This window comes from Heloderma suspectum, chromosome 4, assembly GCF_057233095.1.
Source record: "Heloderma suspectum isolate Gila_16-S chromosome 4, 16-S_ref, whole genome shotgun sequence".
Classification (NCBI taxonomy): Eukaryota; Metazoa; Chordata; class Lepidosauria; order Squamata; family Helodermatidae; genus Heloderma; species Heloderma suspectum.
In genome coordinates, this window is record NC_139461.1 from 114,128,338 (window position 1) to 114,153,467 (window position 25,130).

Below are 25,130 nucleotides of genomic sequence, written 5' to 3' on the forward strand. Positions count from 1 at the left end.
AGCCTTCCTGACGCCATCCCTGCAATTCTGTGCTACCTGCCTGTACTCTTCCTTTTGTTACTTGGCCTTCTTTCCACTTCCTATATGTGTCTGAACTTGGAACATGGGAAGCTGCCAGTATTGTCAATACTGACTGGTAGCAGGAAGGAATTTTTCCAGCCCTACCTGGAGTTGCCAGGGATCGAACCTGGCTCCTTCTGCATGCAAAACATGTGCCCTACCACTGCGCTATGGACCCTCCCTCTACTTGCTTCTGCAATTTAGGGTGCAGTCCTGTCATCCTCAACTTTCCTGGGAATAAGCCCCACTGTACTAAGTGGGGCTTTGGTCTGAGTAGACATTATAAGACTGTGTTGAAACGCTCCTGCTCAGACAATAGTATCTGACAATATTCCAGAATACATTGTGCAGTCCCCCTTAAGAGTAATATTGATTAAAGGCACAATCCCATGCATGTTTAGGGGGGAAAAAAGTCCTACAACATGGCTGGCTGGGGAATGATGGGAGTTGTACGCCTTTTTCTCTGTCTAAACATGCATAGGATTGCACCCTAAGAGACTAGATAATTTTTGGTGTACTAAAAACATCGGAAAACCATTCACTACGGTAGGAATCAAAGAGTTTTAAAAGAAAATTGCATAAGGCATGAGAGGGGGAGAGTTGCCTGTTTTGGATGAAACAGGTGTGGGTGGGAACGTACAAAAACGTTTTGACTGAGATGATAGCAGGACCACTGTGGGCAGCCAATAATGCTGTCCTCAACACGCGCGCGGGGGGGAAGAACCCTTCCCCACAAAAAACTATTGTCTCCAGCCCCTGAATATACTGTTTCAAAGTATCTGAAAACTTTGCTAAAATTGGAACATCCAAACACATGTAGTAGAAAATAGTTTCCCAGGCAAGCGGTTTACCGGAAAAGGCCCCGTAATGAGGGCTTAGACTATTTTCTCACTAATCCTGCTTTGCATAAATAGCAAAAAATAGAAATATCTGCACAAAAATACGTCGCGTAATTTGGCTGCCATTGCTCAGAAGCCTCACAAGTGCCACCGCCCCCAGAGCCAATACTGAAGCCGTACCGACGCCGCTTACTCATCCTTCCAGGAATGAAAGTGGGAGGGGCTCCCACGCTTCTGTGTACGTTCCCAAAGGGCGGGGGCCAATGTTTGGCGCCATGCATTCTGGGAATGGTAGTTTTCGAGCCATGCTTTACCGTGGCGAGCGGATGAGCAGAACTACAAGTCCCAGAACAGTCAGCGGTGTTATCTGGGGCAGCTTTCTCGGTGCTTGGATTGTAATAACACGTGGGAGTGGTGAAGGCAGAAGGGTCGGAGTGAAAGAGAGAGACGCAATTCCTGGCACTAGAAGCTTGTAACTAGTTCGTCTGGGCTTTTATCCAGTGAAGTCCAGGGGCGGCCCAACGGAAAAACCTCTGATACCTAGGAGGAAAGTCCCAGCCAGTCTTGAGGGGAGGGGGAGATGCTTAGAGACCTTGCATAGAACAACAGTAGTTAACTGTATAATCGCCTCTGTACTCAGCTGCTCGCTCATATGGAGTAACCCCCCACCCCCACCCAGCATTTTTTATTTGCAGCTTCCCATCCATCAGGCTGCTTCCAGGCTCGGGTGCTAAAGTTTCAGACCGCTTAGAACCATGGGGAATGGGATGAACAAGGTAAACGCTGCGTATTCTACTTAAAAAACAAAAAACTGTGTTTGTGCTCTCGTGCCTTAAAAGTGACCCACAAAACAGTCGTGATGATCTCCCACCTTTTCGATCCTTGCTTTTGATCAGTAGAAATCGGTGTGTTAAGTAACGCTTGAGGGATTTTCTAGAGGGTTAAGGATTATATATTTTTTTTAAAACGAACGAGCGTTTGGGTGGGAAGCGAGGGCGTTTGAGGAAACGGGGAGCTGTGCACGCGTGTCTCTGTGGGCAAATGCCACACGCACGTGCAGCCCAGTCCCGTGTATACGGGTTACATATGTATGCTTTATTCGGAAGTGAATCGCTCTGAATTCAGGGCGATTGCCGCTCATGCACAGCGCTATCCTATACATGTCTACTGAGAAGTAGTAAGTCCCATTCAGTTGAATAGGGCTTGCTCCTAGTTTGCAGCCCCAGCGTTTGGACCGCTGCCTAGAATGCTCATGTCTTGGCTCACGAGGGATCCTTGCCTTAAAAATAGGAAGGGGAAAAAATCAATCGCCCCGCCACAGCTAAACAGCATATAAAGGTATGCATTTTCAGGGCTAGTTTCCTGCGTCTTCCTTATTTGCATATGCAGACGGAAACGCTTCAGCTGGTGGAAGAACTTGCAGCTGGTTATTTAGCAACTGCGTGAGGGTGGTTGGTTCGTGCCCTTTAAATCGCTCAAATAAATAGAGACCTCCAATATTTTTATTATTTCCATTGAAGTTAGCGCATGAAAAGGGAGGCTCACCGCTTGCTCCTTTCGACACTGCTTATCTTCACAGTACACCACTTCAACGTGTGAACTGCTCCTCCTTGTGAAGTATTGTGTTGAAGTTGGTATGAAACCTGGCTCAGCCGCGTTTCATCTGTGATGCCTCCTGGTGGTGCAGTTACCAAGTGATTACATGCAGTGCCCAAAGTGGGAGGGGAGGTGAACAAAAATAAAAGAAGCCTGATGCTTAGGCCACACTCAATTATGTCTACCTAAAAAGCAGTGGGATGGCATCTCGTTTAAGCTCTGATAACATAAATGCATGCATGAGATGTGCCTTAATGCCAGCCTTATGGTATCCTATAATCCAGGGGTGCAAAACCTTACAGCTAAGGGCCAAATCTGGCCCTCCAGGGTTCCCCAGTTGGCCACACCCCTTTTCCCCAACCACCAATCATTTGGTGGTTTCCTGGCTTTTATGCAGCTCCCCCACCCTACCCCACCCCACCCCACCCTTCTTAAAGGTTGAAATGCTTCTCTTAAGGCTTGGTTACTGGCAGGAAGAGCTTGAAGCCAAAACATGTAAGTATTTATGGAGTCCCCCCTTTTGCCTTCTGCCCTCCCCCCTATTGGAATGTGGCCCCCAAGAGCTTTTCTGAAATGTAATATGGCCCTTGGGTTGAAAGGTGTTCTGCATCCCTGCAATTGTTCGCAATGGCCTGTGGCTATAAGCCTTATAGTATAAGCAACCAACATTTTGTATTGCATTGTTGTTAACTTCCTGAATCTTGATTTATGAAAAGGGGGGGGGGGGAGGAAGTAATCAGTATGACCTATCTTAGTGAAGTCCCTTAGTACAGCAGTCCCTTCAAACAGCTATTTATTATCTGCAAGCTATCAGTGACTGTCTGCAGGGTTGCATAGAACTCCAACCGTAAGCACATCCTGGAAGTGTGAGTTGTATTCGTTACAACGGAGCCGTCATGTAAGCAGTTTTAGTACTGTGACCCATCTTTAATTCTATTTATTATTTAAAACACTTATATCTTCCTTCTCAAAGTGACTTCAAGGCAGCTTACATAAAAGCACATCATATGATAAATAAGGAGTACAGTATAGAATTACAAGCGAATCAACATCAAATGAAACCTCAATCATAAGAAAATAAGAAGAGCCTTGCTGGATCAGACCAAAAGCCCATCTAGTCCAGCACTCTATTCCCACAGTGGCCAACCACATAGATGCCTATGGGAAGCCCACAAGCATGAGTGCAACAGCACCATCCCACCTGTGTTCAGCAGCTACCATACAGAGGCATACTTCTCTGGAGAGTATTGAAAGTAATATATAGCCATCATGACCAGTAGCCATCACAAGGCCAAGAGAACACTCAGTTAAAAAATGGCTGGAACAGCCAAATGCCTACTAGAATTAAGTCTCAGGGCCTGACAAGCCTCCCCTGCGAGGGCATTCCACAGGGTAGGTGCCACCACTAAAAAGGCTTTGCTCCTAATAGCGGCCTATGGTATCTTATCCAGCAGTGACACCTGGAGCAAGGCCTCCCATTGAAATGGATTACCAGCCAGTGCAAGTCGAACAAAAGAGATTTAATATGTTCCGAATGGATAACCCCAGCCAAAAGTCTGGTGGTAGGATTTTGTACCAAGTGAAGCTTCTGAAGGGTAGCTCCGCGATGAGTGTGTTGTCGTAACTAAAGCATGACTGATTATGACAAGGCCTGGCTTTGTCAGGAAGGGTTGTAGGTGGTGTGTGGGTCAAAGCTGGAAAAAGGCTCCCCTAGTCACAGGCGACACCTGCACATCCAACAGAAGCACTAGGTCAATGAGCTCACTGCAGTCCAACTGGGGTCTGAGCACCCTTTCCCTGGGATGGTCAGTCAAAAAAGACTGTTGTTGTAGTCAGGACTGACTGATACCTTATCAGCATTCTGTATTGTAAAACTTTTTACCAATTACTAGTTATTAGATTTCTTTCTTATTCAAGCGATTAATCTCATCTCAACAATATCGTGATTGAGATCATTTGTAACTCTGTTATTTGCCCATTAAATAAGCAGATGTAAAAAGTTGGCGACCTTCATGATGCCCTTGAGCTTCCCTTCAAAACATTTTTGGGGTCTCAGACTATGTGCCTACTTACTAGATGTTTGTTTGCTTCCTTCCTAACTAGTGGCTGGTGAGTGCCCAAACTTGAACATAGTACGGCTCTGGTTCTGGATAAAATAACCCTTCTTCAGAACCTGAAGAAGATGTAAGTGCTTTGAAAAGCATAAACTCTACTCATGCAACCGTAACTTTTTTGGCCTGTAAGGCGCAGAACAAATTGTTTTTAGCGGGGTGGGAACACGCGCAGAGGGAGCACCTTAAATGCCTGCCCTGATCAATTTGGTAGCTGTGCCCAAAGTGTGATGACAGCAAGGCATGAGCGGGGCTTAATAGGGGAGGTGGGTGTGGCTGTGTCAAGTCCCGCCCACACTGCAATGTGATGCTTCCCTTTACATGGATAGACTTGGCACAAGCAGCCCTGGGCAGGGGTCAGCAGGTGCCCTGTGGTGGCCAGGGTCATAAGTGTGTGATTTAGGAAGTGGCAGCTGAGCGAGTGGGCTTGTGAGCTGGCTTTGGCCATATTTTTCATCAGTGAGTTACAGGGATACTATGCTTGGTGCTGTAATGCCATACTAATGTCCTAAGGAGATCAGAGGTGAAATTGCAAAACCAGGTTCCCCTGGAGATGACCTGGCTTATCAGTATAAATGGCCTTAGTTGGTAAACTGAGCATATCCTTTGGCCATAGCCGTGTATGGTGTGGGCAAGAGAAATCCGCCAGCAGTGGATTACTTCAATTTTTAGAACTCCCTTTGTTCTGAAGCCAGACAGGCTTACTTGCTTCCCCTTAAAGTTTCTGACGAGGACAACCCCCAGAGACTGCTAGCACCTGCTGTTGCCACAATTGGTCCTCGGATCATCTGGCTGCTCTCTGCTCTTGCCCTGTGTCTGACCGATCGGTCATGCCGCACACGGTAGCATGTCCGCTCTTGGAAGCTTCCTGAAGTGGAACTAATGGCATCTGCTCATATCCCCACCCCCACCCCATGCACTCTTATCTCTTCTGTCCTTGTTCCCTGTGTTTCCCTCACTGTTTTATTTCGTACTGCAAGCTCCTTGGGAGCAGAGACCTGCCTTTGTCACCTTGTAAGACATTATATCAAGTCAGACCAGTGGCCTTTCTAGCTCAGTATTGCCTCCTCTGATGGCTCTACAGGCATTTAGACAGGATGGTGCCAGTGACTGAATCTGGGGCCCTTTTGTAGGCAAAACTTGTGTTCTATTACTGAGCTATGGCCCCTCCTCTGGGTGATCATATGCACTGGTGGCATGGTATTGTTGTTGCTGTTGTTATGATGTCCAGCAGTCCTTCTCTCCCCTTACCCCACCTCATATCTAATCCTTAAGAGCCAACTTGGACTCTGAGAATCACGGCACCCCCCAGATGTGTTGGACTACAAGCCCCAGCATCCACGAGCAGAGGCCATGTTGGGTGTGGCTGATGGGATTCGTAGTCCAAAACATCTGGAGGGCGGCATATTGGGAAAGGCTGTGTTACTACATGAGTTGGTGAACTGTTAAGTTAGTACTCCTCTGTGGAGAGGGCGAGAGTGCGCACAGGGTGGGGCGGAGGAGGAAATGAACTTTTCTAATGACAGTGTTGATGTGCTAAGAGGTGTTGAAGTTACAATATCCAGTAGTCAATGGACCTACTCCGAAAAAAGTTAAGTACTGATTTGTAGTCTTACACTGCCATGCCATTCAATGAGACATACTCGGAAGTATGTCCCACTGAAATTAGTGGGTCTTCCTTCTGAGTAAATATGAGGTTGAGCTGCTACATCGTAGTTGACCTGGACGTACTGAGCGATCTCATGTGGACAGTGGAATCCTATACATGCCTACTCAGAAGTGAGCCTCATGGGATTCAGTGAGACTTGCTCCCAGGTGTATGTGCATAGCATTCCAGCCTTACAATGGAAATTACTGCTGATCACAGGTCAGAATTAAGATTGCCGGGAGAATTATCAACAACCTCAGATATGCAGACGATACCACCCTGATGGCAGAAAGCAAAGAGGATCTAAAGAGCCTTGAGGGTGAAAGAGGAGAGTGCAAAAGCTGGTTTGAAACTCAACATTAAAAAAAATGAAGATCATGGCATCTGGCCCCATCACTTCCTGGCATATAGAAGGGGAAGAAATGGAAGCAGTGACAGATTTTACTTTCTTGGGCTCCAAGATCACCGCAGACGGTGACTGTAGCCATGAAATTAAAAGACGCTTGCTTCTTGGGAGGAAAGCTATGGGAAACCTAGACAGCATAGTAAGAAGCAGAGACATCACCTTGCCGACAAAGGTCCGTCTAATCAAAGCTATGGTTTTCCCAGTAGTAATGTATGGCTGTGAGAGCTGGACTATAAGGAAGGCTGAGTGCCGAGGAATTGATGCTTTCGAACTGTGGGGCTGGAGAAGACTCTTATGAGTCCCCTGGACTGCAAGGAGGTCAAATCAGTCAATCCTAAAGGAAATCAACCCTGAGTACTCATTGGAAGGACAGATACTGAAGCTGAAGCTCAAATATTTTGGCCACCTAATGCAAAGAGAAAACTCTCTGGAAAAGACCCTGATGCTGGGAAAGACTGAAGGCAAAAGGAGAAGGGGACGACAGAGGATGAGATGGCTAGATAGCATCACCGATGCAATGAATATGAACTTGAGCACACTCCGGGAGAGAGTGCAGGACAGGAAGGCCTGGCGTGCTATGGTCCATGGGGTCACGAAGAGTCGGACACGACTGAACGACTGAACAACAACAACAACAACAACAACAAGACATATGTACGACTGTGCTGTGAATGCAGTGTAACTAAGACAGTCAACTGAATTTGGGCAGTTTTAGGGGATTGTGGAATCTTGAAATCTGAGAGAGGCAGCCACCATAGACTCACTTTCCTGGGAAGAAGTCCCATTGAACTCAGTGGGACTTGCTTCTGAGTAGACATTATAGGATTGTGCTGAAATGCTCCTGTTCAAACAAGAATATCTGGCCATATTCCAGAATGCACTGTGCAGTCTTGCGTAAGAGTAACATTAAGGGTGCAATCCTATGCATGCTTAGACAGCGTGCCCCGAACCAGCAGCTAGGAGTGGTGCTTTCTAAAGCAAGGGTGAGCAACCCATAGCCCTCGTGGCCTGGGCATGCTGGGAGCTGTTGGCCTTTTTCTGTCTAAGCATGTGTAGGATTGCACCCTAAGCACCCCTTAATAGCTAGGCACTGCAATAATTGTTTTAATAAATATTTTACAATTCAATAGGTAGCATAGTATTTTAAAAAATCATGTACAATGTGTGTGCAGAACACAAAACAATGGAAAAAGAGGAAGAAAGAATAGAAAGAGAAGGAAAAAAACCAGAAGAAAACAGAGATGGGGGCTGATCTAATAAAATCAAATTTACATTACCAAAACACAGATGTTTCTTTAGAATCTAAAGTTTAGATGTTTGTGAAAGACTGGAAGGGACCTCATAAGCCTCTGTCTGTATTCACCTTAAGCTGCCTCATCCCTGGGCTGGTATCATAGAAGAGAAATCAGAAGCAGTTTGCATCTTGTCAAATTGAGGGCCTGCCCATGGATTCTCTAGACTAGAACAAAGTGTTTTGAGAGTATTATGTACACGGGCCTTCCCCAACCTGGTCCCCTCCAGATGGGTTGGATTACAACTCCAAGCATTCCCCAGCCATCCATGCTGTTGTAGTCCAACACATTTGGAGGGTACCAGGTTGAGGAAGGCTGATGTACACACTGCTGCCTGTAGCCTTGGAGTAAAGGGTAGTGTAGCAAAGTCTTCCTTGTGATGGATTCTTTATGAGCTACATATATGCTACTACATTATTTGTGGCCTTTCTGTTGGATTTGATGAATTTTACGGATATTGTTATGGTTAGCAGTTTCAACAATATTAATTCATTGAGGGAGCAATCCTGTGGCCCCTAGACAGGGTCTGGGGGCCATAGGATATTTTGGATTCCTGGATCCGAGGTTGGAGACACTGCTCCGACCTTGGAGCCAGGAGTCCACGCTCCCTGCTCCCTCCCCTTGCAGCTGGCATGGAGAGAACTGCACCAGCTACCTCTCCAAGCTGTCAAAAGCAACCTCGGAGAGGAGGTAAAGGGGGCATGCTGGTGGGAGGGGAGGGGACTGTGGAGGCCGGCTTATGCCATATCCTCAAGCCTCTGGAGTCCAGCCTCCTTGCTTTCCGCTCTGCAGAGCCCCAGCTGGACAGACAAAAAAGCAAAGTGGGAGGAGCACGGAGGCGAAAATCACTTCCGCCGTTCCTCCTACTCTGCATTGGATGGCTGTAAGCCTTGGAGTTTGGAGGCTTATGGCCATCCCAATAGGATTGCAACCTTATTCTAGTTAAAGAGGCCTGTTTTTGAACTTCATTGGACTATGTCTGTGCAACAGTTGATAAGTCCTCTTAGTTACCCATTTCTATGTTCTTCAAATATGTAAATTTTAGGAGAGAGAAGGTCACTCTGGAACTGTAGCCTCTGAAATATGTGGGTCATCTATTGATTTGATGAGTATAGGGTGTGTAGAAATAAGGGATACATGTTATGTGGAGCTCTGGTGTTCTGAATGGGAATTTCTGGCAGCCCTGTCATTATAAAAATAATGGGGGCATAAAAATGTGCAAGATATTACATATGTCCTGTAGTGGTTGTCAGGATCCTCTGGTGAAATATGACATAAAAAAGCTCTTGCTACTTTAATAGGCATCCGGATCTTGTTGCTGGCCTATTAAAAAAAAAAAAAAAAATTTCAAAGCACGTACTCCTTGCAAATGTCATACCTCTGATATCAGCACGCATGCATTCCTGAAATGATGAACAAGTTTCCTGCCCCCTTCTGTCTCGTCGTCAAAGGAGCCGATCTGGTAAAGATCATGAGAGGCAGGCTAAATCTTGAGCACGTTCTTTGTCCAAGCTGGCAGACTTTTCAGTATGCTGGTTTTAAAAACCCCAAAACATTTGGTCAGGCTGGATCCATGTGACTTACAGCCTTTTTGTCTTTTTTTTGCTTTAAGTTCTGGCTTTGTTCAGAACTCAGCCATGACATGATAAAACTGAGTACCTGATCAGCCCCGTGCAACCAGTAGGTTTAAGTGTCCAATCAGTCATGTGGTGGTGCTGTTGGCACCAGTGCTAGCTTTAATGGGGGGGGCGGTCATCAGGATTGCATGCTGTGGCCCTGTTTACCCCTCCCCTTCCCAGTGACCATTATTTAAATAAGAAAAAGATATTGATTCATTTGGCCTATGACTACTAGAGCTCCTGTTCTATGCACAAGGAGTTGGTGTTAGTTTGGTTTGTTTTTTTTAGCAGAGACAGGTTATTTCTTGCAGGGCTGGCGTCAACGGTAGGTATGGGTGGGCACCTGCCAATGGCCCATGCCCCAGCTGTGGCCCACTGACAAGAGCCCCCTGGAGTTGCTCCTGCTCTTCACCATGGCAACCTGCTGGTTCACCTGTCTCTTGCTCTGGCACAGACAATGTTGGTGGTGAGAAGGAGGAGCAAGCTGCCACTGGCTACCTGTTCACTGGTTCTCTGTCAGTCAAGCAAGCAAGGGTTATCAATGATGAGAAAGAGGAGGAGCAAGAGCAGCAGGGGACAACAGCAGTGAGAAGTTAAGCTCACTGAGGGAGGGGGCCCATGAGAGGTGTCTTGCCCAGGGGCCCTCCAAAACCTGGAGCCGGCACAGTCTTCTGGTCTCCCCTTCCAATGCCATCCTGCTTCGTTGCACCACCGGGAGTGGTGTGGTGATTGGGGATTCTGTGGGGAGAGTCATTGCACATGAACATCTCCCTGTGTGAACAAGTCATCACATGGCTGAATTTATTGTAAAGTGGATGCACCCATGTCTGCTTGCTTATTTTGAAACCTCCAAATGCGCAAGCAAGCGCTGAAATATTTTCTGGGCTCAGGGTAGTTTAGGCAACATAAAGCTGGCATAAGGTACTCTTATATTATGAGGTCGAAAATAAAAAAATTACCTTTCTCTCTTCCCACCCCTTTCATACTTGCAGTGTTTAGATGCTTATTTATTTGTTTCAGAACATGTGTATCCCATTTTCTCACACACACACACACACGCACACACACGCACACACACACCGGTGGCTTCCAGATTAAAAGCACAAAAATATGAGAAAGAGAATGAAAAAAATGCAATATCTCGATTTAAACCATTAAAACACCAGCTCGAGCGGGGCATACAACAACTGGATCAGTTTAAAAATGTATTGTCTCTGCAGGAGGTTAAAACAGATTTCAAACACCTGTGGAATAAGAAAAATCCTAAAAAACAAGAGAGAAAGGGGCCAACCAAGCCTCTTTCAGGAGGGAGTTCCATAATTCAGGTGCTACTACCAATAAGGCCTGTTCTCATGTCCTGGCTGAGAACTTCCAAAGGTAGTGGAACATGAAACAGGGCTGTAGATGTTGTTGAATATGGTGCAAGAGCAGCTTCATACAGGAGGAGGTGGTCCTTTAGATGTATCTTTCTCTCTATCCATCCCTCTTTTAAGCATTATATTTTTTAAGCCATGTTGATAAACATTTTGTCCCCTTGCCCCTTTCCCCATCTGTCAATACGGAAGAGAAACTTTCTAGAATTGTTTTTTAGGATTCCCCCTGCCCCCCCTCCCCGATCCTGGTTTCTAAAGATTGAGTTCAGAGCAGGCATGGGGTTGACACCCACTTGGGAGTCATAACCTTGACATGGATGTTCTATCCCATAATCCTGTGGACAGTAACTAGATTTATATGAGGGCCATTTTGAGGAGGGGATGTAGGGTGGTGGGCCAAGCATCCTCTCCCATATCTCACGAAGTGGGACTACCGGCAACCGTGTTTCCAAGGTCACAATTTCCTCCTTGTATCTCTTGTCCCTAGGATGGTATTTAGAGCGCAACTGGTATCCCCAGGGTCCAGATTTGGTCCTTGGAATACCAGTTGTTGATCCTTTTATTATTATTTTTTTTGCTGATCCTTACCCTAATCCCAGATGTGTTAAGGAGAGATCATAGATAGTGGTGATGGGTAAGCAGTTGGCACATGCTCAGGGGGACATAATACATGGCTGAGCACATGGTTACCACTTTTTGTTTTAGAAAAATTCTGTAAGGGTCTTGGACACTAAAACCAAGGCAGAAACCATCCAAGTGACAACTCCAGACCAGTAAAAGTTCAATATTGGTAGCTGGGTTGAGAGGGCTTTGACCCTCGAAGTTGGCCTACAAAGCTTTTAAATTAATAAAATAAATAAATGACAGGTTCCCTAGGCTTAGTTTTTCCTTTAGTGTTGGTTGAAATTTAGCCATTGCCTCAAATAACCAAGCTAATATTAGTCTCTTGTGAGATGAATGATAGATTCTCAATTTAGAGTATCATTTATTTTTTACTGCTGTTATGTCATGGGACATTGGAGCTAAAAAAACACAAAAGTTTCACAGTGAAGTGTTAAACGGTGGGGAACATTACAAGGAAAAATATGTTCACCTTACTATGCTTTCAGACTCGATAGACTTAAACAGTGTTATGTTCCATCCTGTATGCAAATGGACTGCGTCAGATTGTATTACCACAAGAGATCTACATTTGATATTGTATTTCTTTCTCACAGATACTTCCTGGCTTGTTCCTTGGAAATTTTAAAGGTAAGATGAGTCCCATTAGCAGCTATTGTGTAGCACTATGTGTTGGTTGTGAACTGGGGGCGTTACAGCTATGCCCCTCCAGAGCTGTACATGGGTCTTCCTAAGGAGATGCGGCCAATAGTTCCTTGTGTGAAGGAAATATGAATCCCAACCAGATCCTGTCTAGTTGTGTGAGCATCTTCGCTCAGGCAGTCAAGTAATGTGTTTGCCCACCCCCTTTCCATTCTGCACGGAGCATCACGTGCTGTAGAAGCTGTAGGAGCCAGTGTGCACATTCCAAAATCTGAAGGCAGCAGAAGAGGGACAAAGTAGGTGCAGGGGTTGGCAACCAGGTACCCTCCAGGTGCTGTGGATGACAACTCCCAGAATCCTTGAACATTGGCCATGCTGGCTGGAGCTTATGGAAATTGTAGTCCAAAACATTTGGAGATTGCCAGGTTGCCCAGCCCTCTTTAATAGGATATCAAACTTGATTTGCCATAATTTAAAAAAGGGGTGTATGCCATGGGATGGAGACCAGCAGGTGCATGCAGTACACTATGGAGGAAAGCTACCCTGCTTTCCTCAGCTCAACAAAGCCTGTGTGGGTGGTTGCAGAGGAACGGACGGGCAATGCACATGCTTTAGCCTCGCACCTGAGAGCATATGAAATGTCACTCTAGGTGTGCACTCCACATCTGTTGCCACAGTACGTGTGCATGGGCCACACGGGTCAAGTATGTTCAGGTGGAAATGTTCTTGCTGGCTTTTGCATGCGCAAACTCTATCTTGACTCAAATAATTTTGGCAACCAGCCCAAAGACCCCCAAACTGGCAACCCAATGTAAAACAAGGAGCTTGCATTGGTCTTGTAAATTGCATTGCATATATATGCAAATGACAGATCAGGGGTGGGGAATATGTGGCCCTCCAGGGTTATGAAGCTGGCTTGTTTCGATAAACCATAGTTAAGATTAACCACAGTATCGGGTGTGAATGTAGTGCTAAACTGCAGTTAGTTAAAAACAGAAGCAAAAGCTTCTGATCTTCTCATTGCAACCTCACTGGTGGAGGAGAGAGGATGGGAGAGTGTGTGAGCCCGAGACTCACCCAGGCTTGTTCACATAATGCTAAATCAGCCTTCCCGCATGTGGTGCCTCCAGATGTTTTGGACTACAACTCTTATCAGCCCTAGCCAGGATAATGTTCAGGCATGATGGGAATTGTAGTCCAAAACGTATGAAGGTCACCAGGTTGGTGACTAAACCATAGTTTAGTGTTACGTCTGAACAAGGCCAGTGTGCTTGCATCAGCGCTAGAGTGAGACTGTGTATCGGTACATACTTTTAATTTTAAAAAATAAAGTTAGAAGCTTTCCCCATTCACTTCTGCAGTTGTCTAATTTTGCTTTGAGGGGTGGCATTTTAGAATAGGCGAACAGTGGAAGGGCAGCCAGGTAATGAAGGAACGGCTGTTACCATGCACACTGCTAACAGGTGAGATGGTAGCACCACTTCAGTTCACACCTGAAATGATGGGTTGTGCTACAGTTGCAACAGAAGCTCCAAAACACGTGACAAACCATGATGACACCTGGGGGGAGGCCTGGTAAACATAGCAGGTTAGTATGTAATCTTGGCTTCATTGTGGGTTTTGGGGGGTTTGGATTAAAAGTTCAGTGTCTTGGTAAGCTGATTTGGACAGTTCACTAGAATGTAAAAAAATAAAATCTAATGTAAATAAATAATAAAATAGTGGACAAATAATACTGAACGTGGAATGGAGGGGGGATAACAAACCTGGATCAATTAACGTGGGCTGTGTGGTTTTGTGTTTGAAAGAAATAAGCATGGATAGAGACGCGCACAATCTAGTTGGAAGCGTGTAAAATGTGACTCTGAACCGATCTACTCTGCGGCGCCAGCTCTTTGTGGCAAAAGTCGGATACACCCAGCGTGATGAAACCGAGACCTGGTATCTGTTTCCCGATTTGGTTCATTTTAATTTCTCCCTCTGTAATTGAGTTGAGACAAAAAAAGTTGGCCGAGTTTGCAAAGTGAGTCAGCACTTCAGCATTTATTAGAGCTCTGCAGCCTTCTTGCTTTGTAACCTCTGCTGGTTTCTGCACAAGTCGCTCAATGAAGTATTGTCAGCTGTTCCTGTACAGGTGATATATAAATGTGCTGACGGCAAAGCTGCAGTATTTTAATCCTTCAAAAGGCAGCCAGATTAGTTTACCAGGGAAGTTGTTGGGAAACAGCAACATTAAAATAAGGTCTGCATTGATTGTGTTTCTGTCTATTGACTGGAATGTTAAATGCTAATTTTCTAAAGCCAAGTTTCTAGTCCTTATTGTTATGGACTAAAAATGAAAGATTGGTACATTTGATATACCTATTTTAAAATCTTATTATTTCTAGGGTCCTCACGTTTGTAAGAAATTGACTCATCATTTTGAGATGTAGCAGTTCTCTGGCTGTTGGCCTCCCCATATTTTTTCACTGGAATTGTTGATGTTTTGTTTGATCATAATATTTATCATTAGACAGGGTCAAATAAACTTGGAGGAAATCTTGAATGAACAAATATTTTTATACTTTATTCTATGCAATATGAACATTGATTACATAGTTTGTATAAAAATCTTTTTAAAAAAGTAGGTGCCAGGTGAATGTGTTTGGGGAGGATGTTCCATAACTGAGGTGCCATGACAGAAAAGGCCCTGTTGCTTGTTACTATCCACAATGAAGGCAGGGCACCTGAAGTTGGCCTGAGTTGGTGAGCTTGATGCAGCAGCAAGTTTGTACAGCTGGTGGTGGTACTTTATTCCTCTCTTATAGAAGTGGAGCTGCGGATCAATTTATAGCTTTATGGCACCAATATGGAGGTTGCCCTTATCTCCCGGGGATGGGCACAGCATTCAAAAGTAGCCTTCCGCGTGAAGGCCTCCTTTTGTGGAAACGTGAATTATGCAATGGCTGGGAGGAGATTTGAGTTCCTCTCGTCCCTTCCATTATGAAATTGCAGACTAGCCTTTATGGGAGAGAAGGGAGAGGACCTTCTCTTGGTGGCTCCCTGTTTTTGGAATAATCTCCCTGATGAGGCCCGCCTGGTGCCAACTGTCATTTTTTCGGCACCAGGTTAAAACTGCCCTCTTCTCTCAGACATTTGGCAGCGTATAATGAGTCTCTTGATTGTCTATGGCTGATCGTTTTCATTTTAGATATAAGTTGTTGTTGTGTGTATTATTAGTTCTATGTTATGTGAATAGTTTTAAAAATGTTCCATTGGCGTCAATGGATACTCGAGGGTCTGGGGAATAGATCCAGGCCTAGCAACACCCTAGGAAACCATGTTCAAGAATTCCTTAAAACAGAGATGCAGAGGTCCCTGTTTTAAAAATGGAAGAGCATCTTATTTATTAAGAGGAATTGTATCCCACTTCTTCAGGCGACTGCCTCTCAGTGCAGCTTACCAAGTTTCTAAAAATGGAAAAATCCAAATGACAAATTTCTATAAGAGCATCATGAGAGCAGCAGCAGCAGGAGCAAGAACACCAGACAGCGAGATAAAATGACGCATAAAATCAAACGATCAAAAAGGCCTTCCGGTTTGAAGACATCAGAATCAGCACTAGGCAGTCCTCCCTGGGAAGCGAATCCCAAAATGGAGGCCCCAGTGGTGAAGGCCCTTTGTCCTGTTACCACTTGCCTCGCTTGGTGGGGGAGACTCACAACCGGACCTCTGAGGCTGATCTCAGTAGCTGGGCATATGGATGCAGGTGGTCTTTATAGTATTTTTGTCCCAGCCATTAGGGCTTTAAAAGGTAAAATCAGCACCTTGAACTGAGCCTGGATCCAGCACAGTTGTTCTAAGAGCTGGCAAAAGGGGCCGTAGCTCAGTGTGGTAGAGCACATGCTTTGCATGTAGATGGTCCCAGGTTCGATCCCTGGATTCCCTCAAGGCGAGGGAAGAGTCCTGCCTGAAACCCTCGAGAGCCGCAGCCAGTCAGTGCCAACAATACTGGGCTAGATGCACCGATGGTCTGACTCAGTATAAGGCAGCTTCCTAGGATATGTTCCATAACACCCAGTCCCAGTTTGGCTGCTGTATTTTGTAATAGCTGGAGTTTCTGAACAGTATTCAGGACTACCCTCACATATGACGTGTTGCAGTGATCCAACTGGGATGTTAGCAGAGCATGGATAACTGTGGCTATGCTGTCTCAATCTAGAATGGGCTGTTGCTGGTGCACTAGCCGAAACTTGTGGATGGTGAAAGGTATTTCATTACACTGAAGCTGTTTGGCAGCCCTGTCCATTGCAAGGCAAACACCACCCCTCAGTATAGCTGAACCACTTACTACAGTCCTCCCGAACCTGGTGCCTTCAGATATGTTGGACTACAACTCCCATCATTCCTGAACAGCATGACCATTGGCCATTCATCGATTAATCCCTGTGCTCTAGTCTCGTATGAGAGTGCGGGGGGAGGGGAACATTTTTGGCACCATTATTGATTTTATACCTCATAGAATCATAGAATAGTAGGGTTGGAAGGGGCCTACAAGGCCATCGAGTCCAACCCCCTGCTCAATGCAGGAATCCAACTCAGAGCATCCCTGAGAGATGGCTGTCCAACCTTGTCTTGAACGCCTCCAGTGTGGGAGAGCCCACCACCTCCCTAGGTCATTGGTTCCATTGTCGTATTGCTCTAACAGTCAGGACGTTTTTCCTGATATTCAGCCGGAATCTGGCTTCCTGTCACTTGAGCCCATTATTCCGTGTCCTGCACTCTGGGATGATCGAGAAGAGATCCTGGCCTTCCTCTCTGTGACAACCTTTCGAGTACTTGAACAGTGCTATCATATCTCCCCTCAGTCTTCTTTTCTCAAGGCTAAACATGCCCAGTTCTTTCAGTCTCTCCTCCTAGGGCTTTGTTTCCAGTCCCCTGATCATCTTTGTTGCCCTCCTCTGAACCCTCTCCAGTTTGTCTGCATCCTTCTTAAAGTGTGGTGCCCAGAACTGGACACAGTACTCCAGATGAGGCCTAACCAGTGGTGAGTAGAGGGGAACTAGTACTTCCCGGGATTTGGAAGCTATGCTTCTATTAATGCAACCCAAAACAGCATTTGCCTTTTTTGCAGCCACGTCACATTGTTGGCTCATATTCAGCTTGTGATCAACAACAATTCCAAGATCCTTCTGGCTTGTAGTGTTGTTGAGCCACATATCCCCCATCTTGTAACTGTGCATTTGGTTTCTTTTTCCTAGGTGCAGAACTTGGCACTTATCCCTATTAAATGTCATTCTGTTGTTTTCTGCCCAGCGCTCCAGTCTATCCAGATCACTCTGAATTTTGTTTTTGTCTTCTAAAGTATTAGCTATCCGGCCCAATTTGGTGTCATCTGCAAATTTGATCAGCATTCCCTGCACCTCCTCCTCCAAGTCATTAATAAAAATGTTGAAGAGCACTGGGCCCAGGACTGAGCCCTGTGGTACCCCACTCATTACCTCTCCCCAGTTTGAGAAGGTCCCATTGATAAACGCTCTTTGAGTCTGATTCTGTAGCCAACTGTGGATCCACCGGATCGTTGTTTCATCTAGCCCACTTTGAGCTAGTTCGCTCATCAGGATATCATGGGGCACTTTGTCGAAAGCTTTGCTGAAGTCGAGGTATATGATGTCTACAGCATTCCCACGGTCCACAAGGGAGGTTACTTGATCAAAAAATGAGATCAGATTTGTCTGGCAGGATTTGTTCTTGACAAATCCATGTTGGCTTTGAGTAATCACTGCATTGTTTTCAAGGTGCTTCCAGATGGATTGCTTTATCATCTGCTCCAGAATTTTCCCTGGGATTGATGTCAGACTGACTGGTCTGTAGTTCCCAGGTTCCTCCTTTTTACCCTTTTTGAAGATAGGGACAACATTTGCCCTCCTCCAGTCATCTGGCACTTCACCCGTCCTCCATGATTTCTCAAAGAGAATAGACAGCGGTTCTGAGAATTCTTCTGCCAGTTCCTTTATTACTCTAGGATGCAGTTCATCTGGCCCTGGAGATTTGAACTCATTCAAAGTAATTAGGTGTTCCTTGACCATAGACCCTCTTTTGGGAGAAGACTGAGCCAAAGTAGGAATTGAGCATCTCTGCCTTTTCTTTGTCATCTGTTATCATTTTGCCATCCTTATTTAATAGCTGAATAACCATTTATTTCCTCTGTCTTTTACTATGCACATAGCTGAAGAAAGCCTTTTTGTTGTTTTTAGCATCCCTTGCTAACCTCAGCTCGTAACCTCTATCTGGTTATGCTAAAAACATGACCTCTCTGTCATGTCTCTAGCAATCGTATTTTGTCTAACTGAAAAGCTTTTAATGTTTCCCCTTAGTTGTTTTGACTGCCCCTCTGTGCATCGTTCACAAAAGGGCACTATGAAATCCTTTCTGACCTGAAGTGACCAGAACAGTAACTGGTGTTCCAAATATGGCTGCAGCATAGAAAGCATTTATTACATTGGCCTTTAAAACCTTAAACAGTTTGGAACCAATTACTTGAAGGACTTCTTTCATTCATATCAGCCCGCCTGCACTTTAGGAACAGCAACAGAGGCCCTTCTCCCATGCCCACCTTTGAGGGCAGTTATGGGGGCAAGTACATGAGAGCGGGTCTTTTTTTGTGGTGGCTCCATATCTCTGGAATGGGTTGCCATCAGGGGTCTGTCAAGCCTTATCATTGGAGGCTTTTAGGAGGGCCCTGAAGACCTGCTAGTTTACTCTGGCCTTCCTCTGATTATGTTTTGCCAGACTGTTCTGCTCAGCAGCTGCAATTATGCTGTAGGTTTTAGTAATGTTTTATTGCTGGTATCTGTTTTATGAATATTTGCTGCCTTACTATTGTATTTTTATGTGAATTTTAATGTTGTAAGCAGCCTTGTGAGGGCTTCTGCCCTGAAAGGCAGCCTAGAATTTTTTTAAATAAATAAAATTGTATTTTTAATTCCTTTCCCATTTACTTAATTTACTGTGTTTATAGTCCACCTTTCCTCCATGTTGGGTTTCAACGTGGCGTGCATAGAGTTCCGAAGCAGTCTCCCATTCAAGCACTGACAAGACCCACACCTGCTTAGCTTCAGCAAGACAGCTGCATCATGTAGTACCAGTACTAGAGGCAGTGTGCCTATGTACACCAGTTGTTGGGGAACATGGGTGGGTGGGTGCAGTTGCTCTCATGTCCTGCTTGTGGGTTTCCCGTCGGCAGCTGGTTGGTCACTGTATGAATGGAATGCTGGACTAGATGGACCCTTGGTCAGATTCAGCTTGGCTCTTCTTATGTTCTTATGTGCCCTCAAACTGCGCCATAGGATCACTACTCTTTTGTATGGAATTTGCCTTTTTCCCTACTACCACACAGTGGGTTGGATCACAGTGGTTTGGCATTGTGTGACTACGCTTCAGCCACATCTTCTCCTCTTATTTATTTATTTATTACATTTATATCCCACCTCTTTTTCTCCTTAAGGAACCCAAGGCGGCTTACATAATCCTCCTCCTCCATTTTATCCTCACAACAACAACCCTGTGAGGTGGGTTGGGCTGAGAGTCTGTGACTGGCCCAAAGTCACCCAATGAGCTTCCCTGGCCGAGCGGGGACTAGAACCTGGATCTCCTGACACCCAGTCCAACAGTCTAGCCACTACACCACACTGGCTGTCATTTCAGTTATTTCAGATGTAAAAACTATGGTGCAAAAAAAACTATGATGCAAAACTATGGTGTTTGCTTGCCTTCCCAACAAGGATTGTAAACACAGCTTGAAGAAACTGTATTACAATCCAGAAGCAAGCACAAACCATAGTCTGCTGATTCAGAAATAACGGCAAACTGTGGTTTGCTTTGAACCAGGAAGTAACTAATCAAACAGAGTGCATGAGGGGAGGAATGGAGTGCAGCATGCAAACTCATTCCTAATCCAGAAAACTATGGTTTGCTGCTGTGAACTGGCTGTTGAGTTGATGTTTTCACTGAGGCATCTACCAGAACCCCAAGATCTCTTTCCTGAAGATTCATTCTAGACATCACATTGTGGTTTTCCGAGTAGATTTAATATTTATTTATTTGTTTGTTTATTTTATTTCTACCCCACCTTTCTAACAAAAAATGGCACCCAACACAGCTATTTTAGCAATACATTTTGAAATGAAGGTAACAATCAGTACACAAGAAAATAACATTATTCATTTTTTTCAGAACAATGTCTAATACCAGGATTAATTTAACCATTTCCCTTTTTTGAAAAAGAGATTTTAAAAAATGGAAGCAAATAGAGTTTGCTGATAGATCAGGAATGACTTTGCCGTCATCTGTTACTTCTTGCAGTTTTGTTTCTTTTTAAATCCCTCAGAAATCATCCTGTCCCATCCTCCACACAACCCTGAAGTATTCCAGGAGAACAATCCAAACTTTCCAACTTGCTTAGAATCAACATTATCTTTTATTTTTTCTCTGACCTCTATAATACGTGCTAGATGAAGACTTTTAAGGTCATAAATCAGTCTTTATCTAGATCCCCCACCCCCACCGCCATTGTGACATACAATTTTTGATAACCCCTGTTAAAAAAACAAACATTTTCATTCGAAAAAGAACAGCCACGCCTTTTAATAGGAAAGTGATTAAGAAGATCAGATTGACTGTGTAATTGCAGAGAATAATTTGCCATTACTGAGCTACTTTTGGGCTAGTAGCTTATATGGGGAGAAATTGGGGATTTTCCTTTGTGCAAAATCCTTATTTCCCTGCCTTATATATTCAAAATCTTTTTTCTGCAATAGGGATGCTGTGATTGGGGAAAGCTTGAGCTCTTGAATTTCTGCCTGCCAGACGCCTTTAAAAACAGGGGTAGACAACTTGTCTCCTTCATGGATCACTGCCTTGTTGTGGCGAAGGGGCTTGCTTAACTCAGTGAAGCCATAAGCTATGCTGTGCAGGGCCACCCAAGATGGACAGGTCATAGTGGAGAGTTCTGGCAAAATGTGTTCCACTGGAGAAGGAAATGGCAACCCACTCCAGTATTCTTGCCAAGAAAACCCCATGGAACGTATCACAAGGCTAAAAGATATGATGCCGGAAGATGAGCCCCTCAAGTCGGAAGGTGTCCAATATACTACTGGGGAAGAGCAGAGGGAATTTCCAAGTAGCGCCAGAAAGAGTGAAGCGGCTGGGCCAAAGCCGAAAGGACACTCAGCTGTGGATGTGTCTGGTGGTGAAAAGAAAGTCCGATGCTGTAAAGAACAATATTGTTTAGGAACCTGGAATGTAAGATCAATGAATCAAGGTAAGCTGGAGGTGGTCAAACATGAGATGGCAAGATTGAACATCGACATCTTGGGAATCAGTGAACTAAAATGGACAAGCATGGGCAAATTTAATTCAGGTGACCATCATATCTACTACTGTGGGCAAGAATCCCTGAGAAGAAATGGAGTAGCACTCATAGTCAATGAAAGGGTGGGAAAAGCAGTACTGGGGTACAATCTCAAAAACAATAGAATGATCTCAGTATGAATCCAAGGCAAACCATTCAACATCACAGTAATTCAAGTCTATGCCCCAACCACTGAGGCCGAAGAAGCTGAGATTGATCAGTTCTATGAAGACCTACAACACCTTCTAGAACTAACACCAAAAAAAGATGTCCTTTTCATCATAGGGGATTGGAATGCTAAAGTAGAAGTCAAGAAATCTCCGGGATAACAGGCAAGCATGGCCTTGATGTACAAAATGAAGCAGGACAAAGGCTAATCGAGTTTTGCCAAGAGAACACGCTGATCATAGCAAACACTCTTTTCCAGCAGCACAAGAGGCGACTCTACACATGGACATCACCAGATGGTCAGTATCGAAATCAGATTGATTATGTCCTTTGCAGCCAAAGATGGAGAAGCTCTATACAGTCAGTAAAAACAAGACCTGGAGCTGACTGTGGCTCAGATCATGAGCTTCTTATGCAAAATTTTGGCTTAAATTGAAGAACGTAGGGAAAACCACTAAACTTTTCAGGTATGACCTAACTCATATCCCTTATGAATATACAGTGGAGGTGATGAATAGATTTCAGGGATTAGACCTGATAGACAGAGTGCCTGAGGAACTATGGACAGAGGTCCGTAACATTGTTCAGGAGGCAGCAACTCAATCCATCCCAAAGAAAAAGAAATGCAAGAAAGCAAAGTGGCTGTCTGAGGCTTTACAAGTAGCTGAGGAAAGAAGGGAAGCGAAAAGCAAGGGAGAAAGGGGAAGATATATCCAACTGAATGCAAATTTCCAGAGAATAGCAAGGAGAGACAAGAAGGCCTTCTTAAATGAGCAATGCAAAGAAATCGAGGAAAACAATAGAATGGGAAAGACTAGAGATCTCTTCAAGAAAATCGGAGATCTCAAGGGAACGTTTTGTGCAAAGACGGGCATGATAAAGGACAAAGAAGGCAGGGACCTAACAGAAGCAGATGAGATTAAGAAGAGGTGGAAAGAATACACAGAAGAACTATACAGGAAAGATCTGAATGTCCCTGATAGCCATGATAGTGCGGTCATTGAACTTGAGCCGGACATCCTAGAGAGTGAAGTCAAGTGGGCCTTAGGAAGCATTACTAACAACAAAGCTAGCGGAGATGACAGTATTCCAGCTGAGCTATTTAAAATCCTAAAAGATGATGCTGTTAAAGTGCTGCACTCAATATGCCAATGAATTAGAAACATTCAATAGTGGCCACAAGACTGGAAAAGGTCAGTTTACATTCCAATCTCAAAGAAGGGCAATGCCAAAGAGTGTTCAAACTACCGTACAATTGCGCTCATTTTACATGCCAGCAAGGTTATGCTCAAAATCCTACAAGCTAGGCTTCAGCAGTATGCGAACCGAGAACTACCGGAAGTACAAGCTGGGTTTCGAAGAGGCAGAGGAACTAGAGATCAAATCTCCAACTTTCGCTGGATCATGGAGAAAGCAAGAGAATTCCAGAAAAATGTCTATTTCTGCTTCATTGACTACGCTAAAACCTTTGATTGTGTGGATCACAACAAACTCAGGCAAAGTCTTAAAGAGATGGGAGTACCAGACCACCTTACCTGTCTCCTGAGAAACCTGTACGAGGGTCAAGAAGCAGCAGTAAGAACCGAACATGGAACAACCGATTGGTTCAAAATTGGGAAAGGAGTACGACAAGGCTGCATATTGTCACCCTGCTTATTTAACTTATATGCAGAGTACATCATGAGAAATGCCGGGTTGGATGAATCAAAGGTCGGAATTAAGATTGCTGGGAGAATTATCAACAACCTCAGATACGCAGACGATACCACCCTAATGGCAGAAAGCGAAGAGGAACTAAAGAGCCTCTTGTTGAGGGTGAAAGTGGAGAGTGCAAAAGCTGGGTTGAAACTCAACATTAAAAAAATAGATCATGGCATCTGGCCCCATCACTTCCTGGCATATAGAAGGGGAAGAAATGGAAGCAGTGACAGATTTTATTTTCTTGGGCTCCAAGATCACCGCAGACGGTGACTGTAGCCATGAAATTAAAAGATGCTTGCTCCTTGGGAGGAAAGCTATGGCAAACCTAGACAGCATAGTAAGAAGCAGAGACATCCCCTTGCCAACAAAGGTCCGTCTAATCAAAGCTATGGTTTTCCCAGTAGTAATGTATGGCTGTGAGAGCTGGACTATAAGGAAAGCTAAGCGCTGAAGAATTGATGTGTTCGAATTGTGGTGCTGGAGAAGACTCTTACGAGTCCCCTGGACTGCAAGGAGGTCAAATCAGTCCATCCTAAAGGAAATCAACCCTGACTGCTCATTGGAAGGACAGATACTGAAGCTGAAGCTCAAATATTTTGGCCACCTAGTGCGAAGAGAAAACTCCCTGGAAAAGACCCTGATGCTGGGAAAGATTGAAGGCAAAAGGAGAAGGGGACGGCAGAGGATGAGATGGCTAGATAGCATCACCGATGCAATGAATATGAACTTGAGCACACTCCGGGAGAGCGCGGAGGACAGGAGGGCCTGGCGTGCTATGGTCCATGGGGTCACGAAGAGTCTGACACTAGTGAATGACTGAACAATAACAAGAAGACAACTTGTGGCTCTCCAGATGTTTTGGCCTATGACTCTCACCATCAGCTGTGCTGGGTACAAATGATGGGAGCTGTAGGCCAAAACATCTGGAGGGCCACAAGTTGCCCACCTTTGTTTTAAAGGCACCTATGCCCAGCCACACTATGGTGGCAAATCTAGCCCTCATACATGACTGATTCTATTGACTTTACAAAAAAGAATAACTCAGGACAATTTCTTCCTTTATTTTCATTTATATCCTGCTGTTCTAGAGACTTCACCTAGAGACTTCAAGGTGGTGGATATGGTCCTTTCATATTTTATTTTCACAACAACCTTTATTGGTTGGTTTATTTGTTTCTGAGGTAGGTTAGGGTGAGAGATAATGACTAGCCTACAGTCACCCAGGGAGCTTCATGGCAGAGTGGGGATTTGAACCTAGGTCGCTCCAGCCCTAGTCCAACAGGCTAACTCAGCCTTCCCCAATCTGTTGTCCTCCAGATGTGTTGGAGTGCAACTCCCATCATTCCCAATGGAAACACTGGCTGGGAATGGTGGAAGTTGAAGTCCAAATATCTGCAGGACTTCAGGTTGGGGAAGACTGCTCTAACCACTGTACTGCACTATGTGTGTGTGTTTTATTGCCATAGTTGAAAAAGGTCATTGCTTAGAACAGGGGTGCTGAACATCTTTCTGGCCAAGGGCTGAATTCCATTTCAGAGAAATTCTCAGGGGCTGCATTTTAGGGCTGGGGTCAAGTAAGCCTTAGGCGAGGCATTTCAGCCATTTAGACCGGGGGCGGGGGGCTGCACAAAAGCCAGAAAACCACCAAATTATGATTGGCTGG

The 25,130-nt window shown here is 44.9% G+C and overlaps 1 protein-coding gene across 1 annotated transcript in view; it reads left to right on the forward strand.

Annotated features, from left to right (window-relative positions):
- The first annotated feature begins 1,315 nt into the window (after window positions 1-1,315).
- DUSP22 (dual specificity phosphatase 22) overlaps window positions 1,316-25,130 on the forward strand; it is a 61,659-nt gene continuing 37,844 nt past the window's right edge. The window contains exons 1-2 of the mRNA XM_084850463.1: window positions 1,316-1,675; window positions 12,162-12,195. Coding sequence (XP_084706589.1) covers window positions 1,655-1,675; window positions 12,162-12,195 — 55 coding nt within the window. The 5' untranslated portion in view covers window positions 1,316-1,654. The remainder of the gene's footprint in view (window positions 1,676-12,161; window positions 12,196-25,130) is intronic.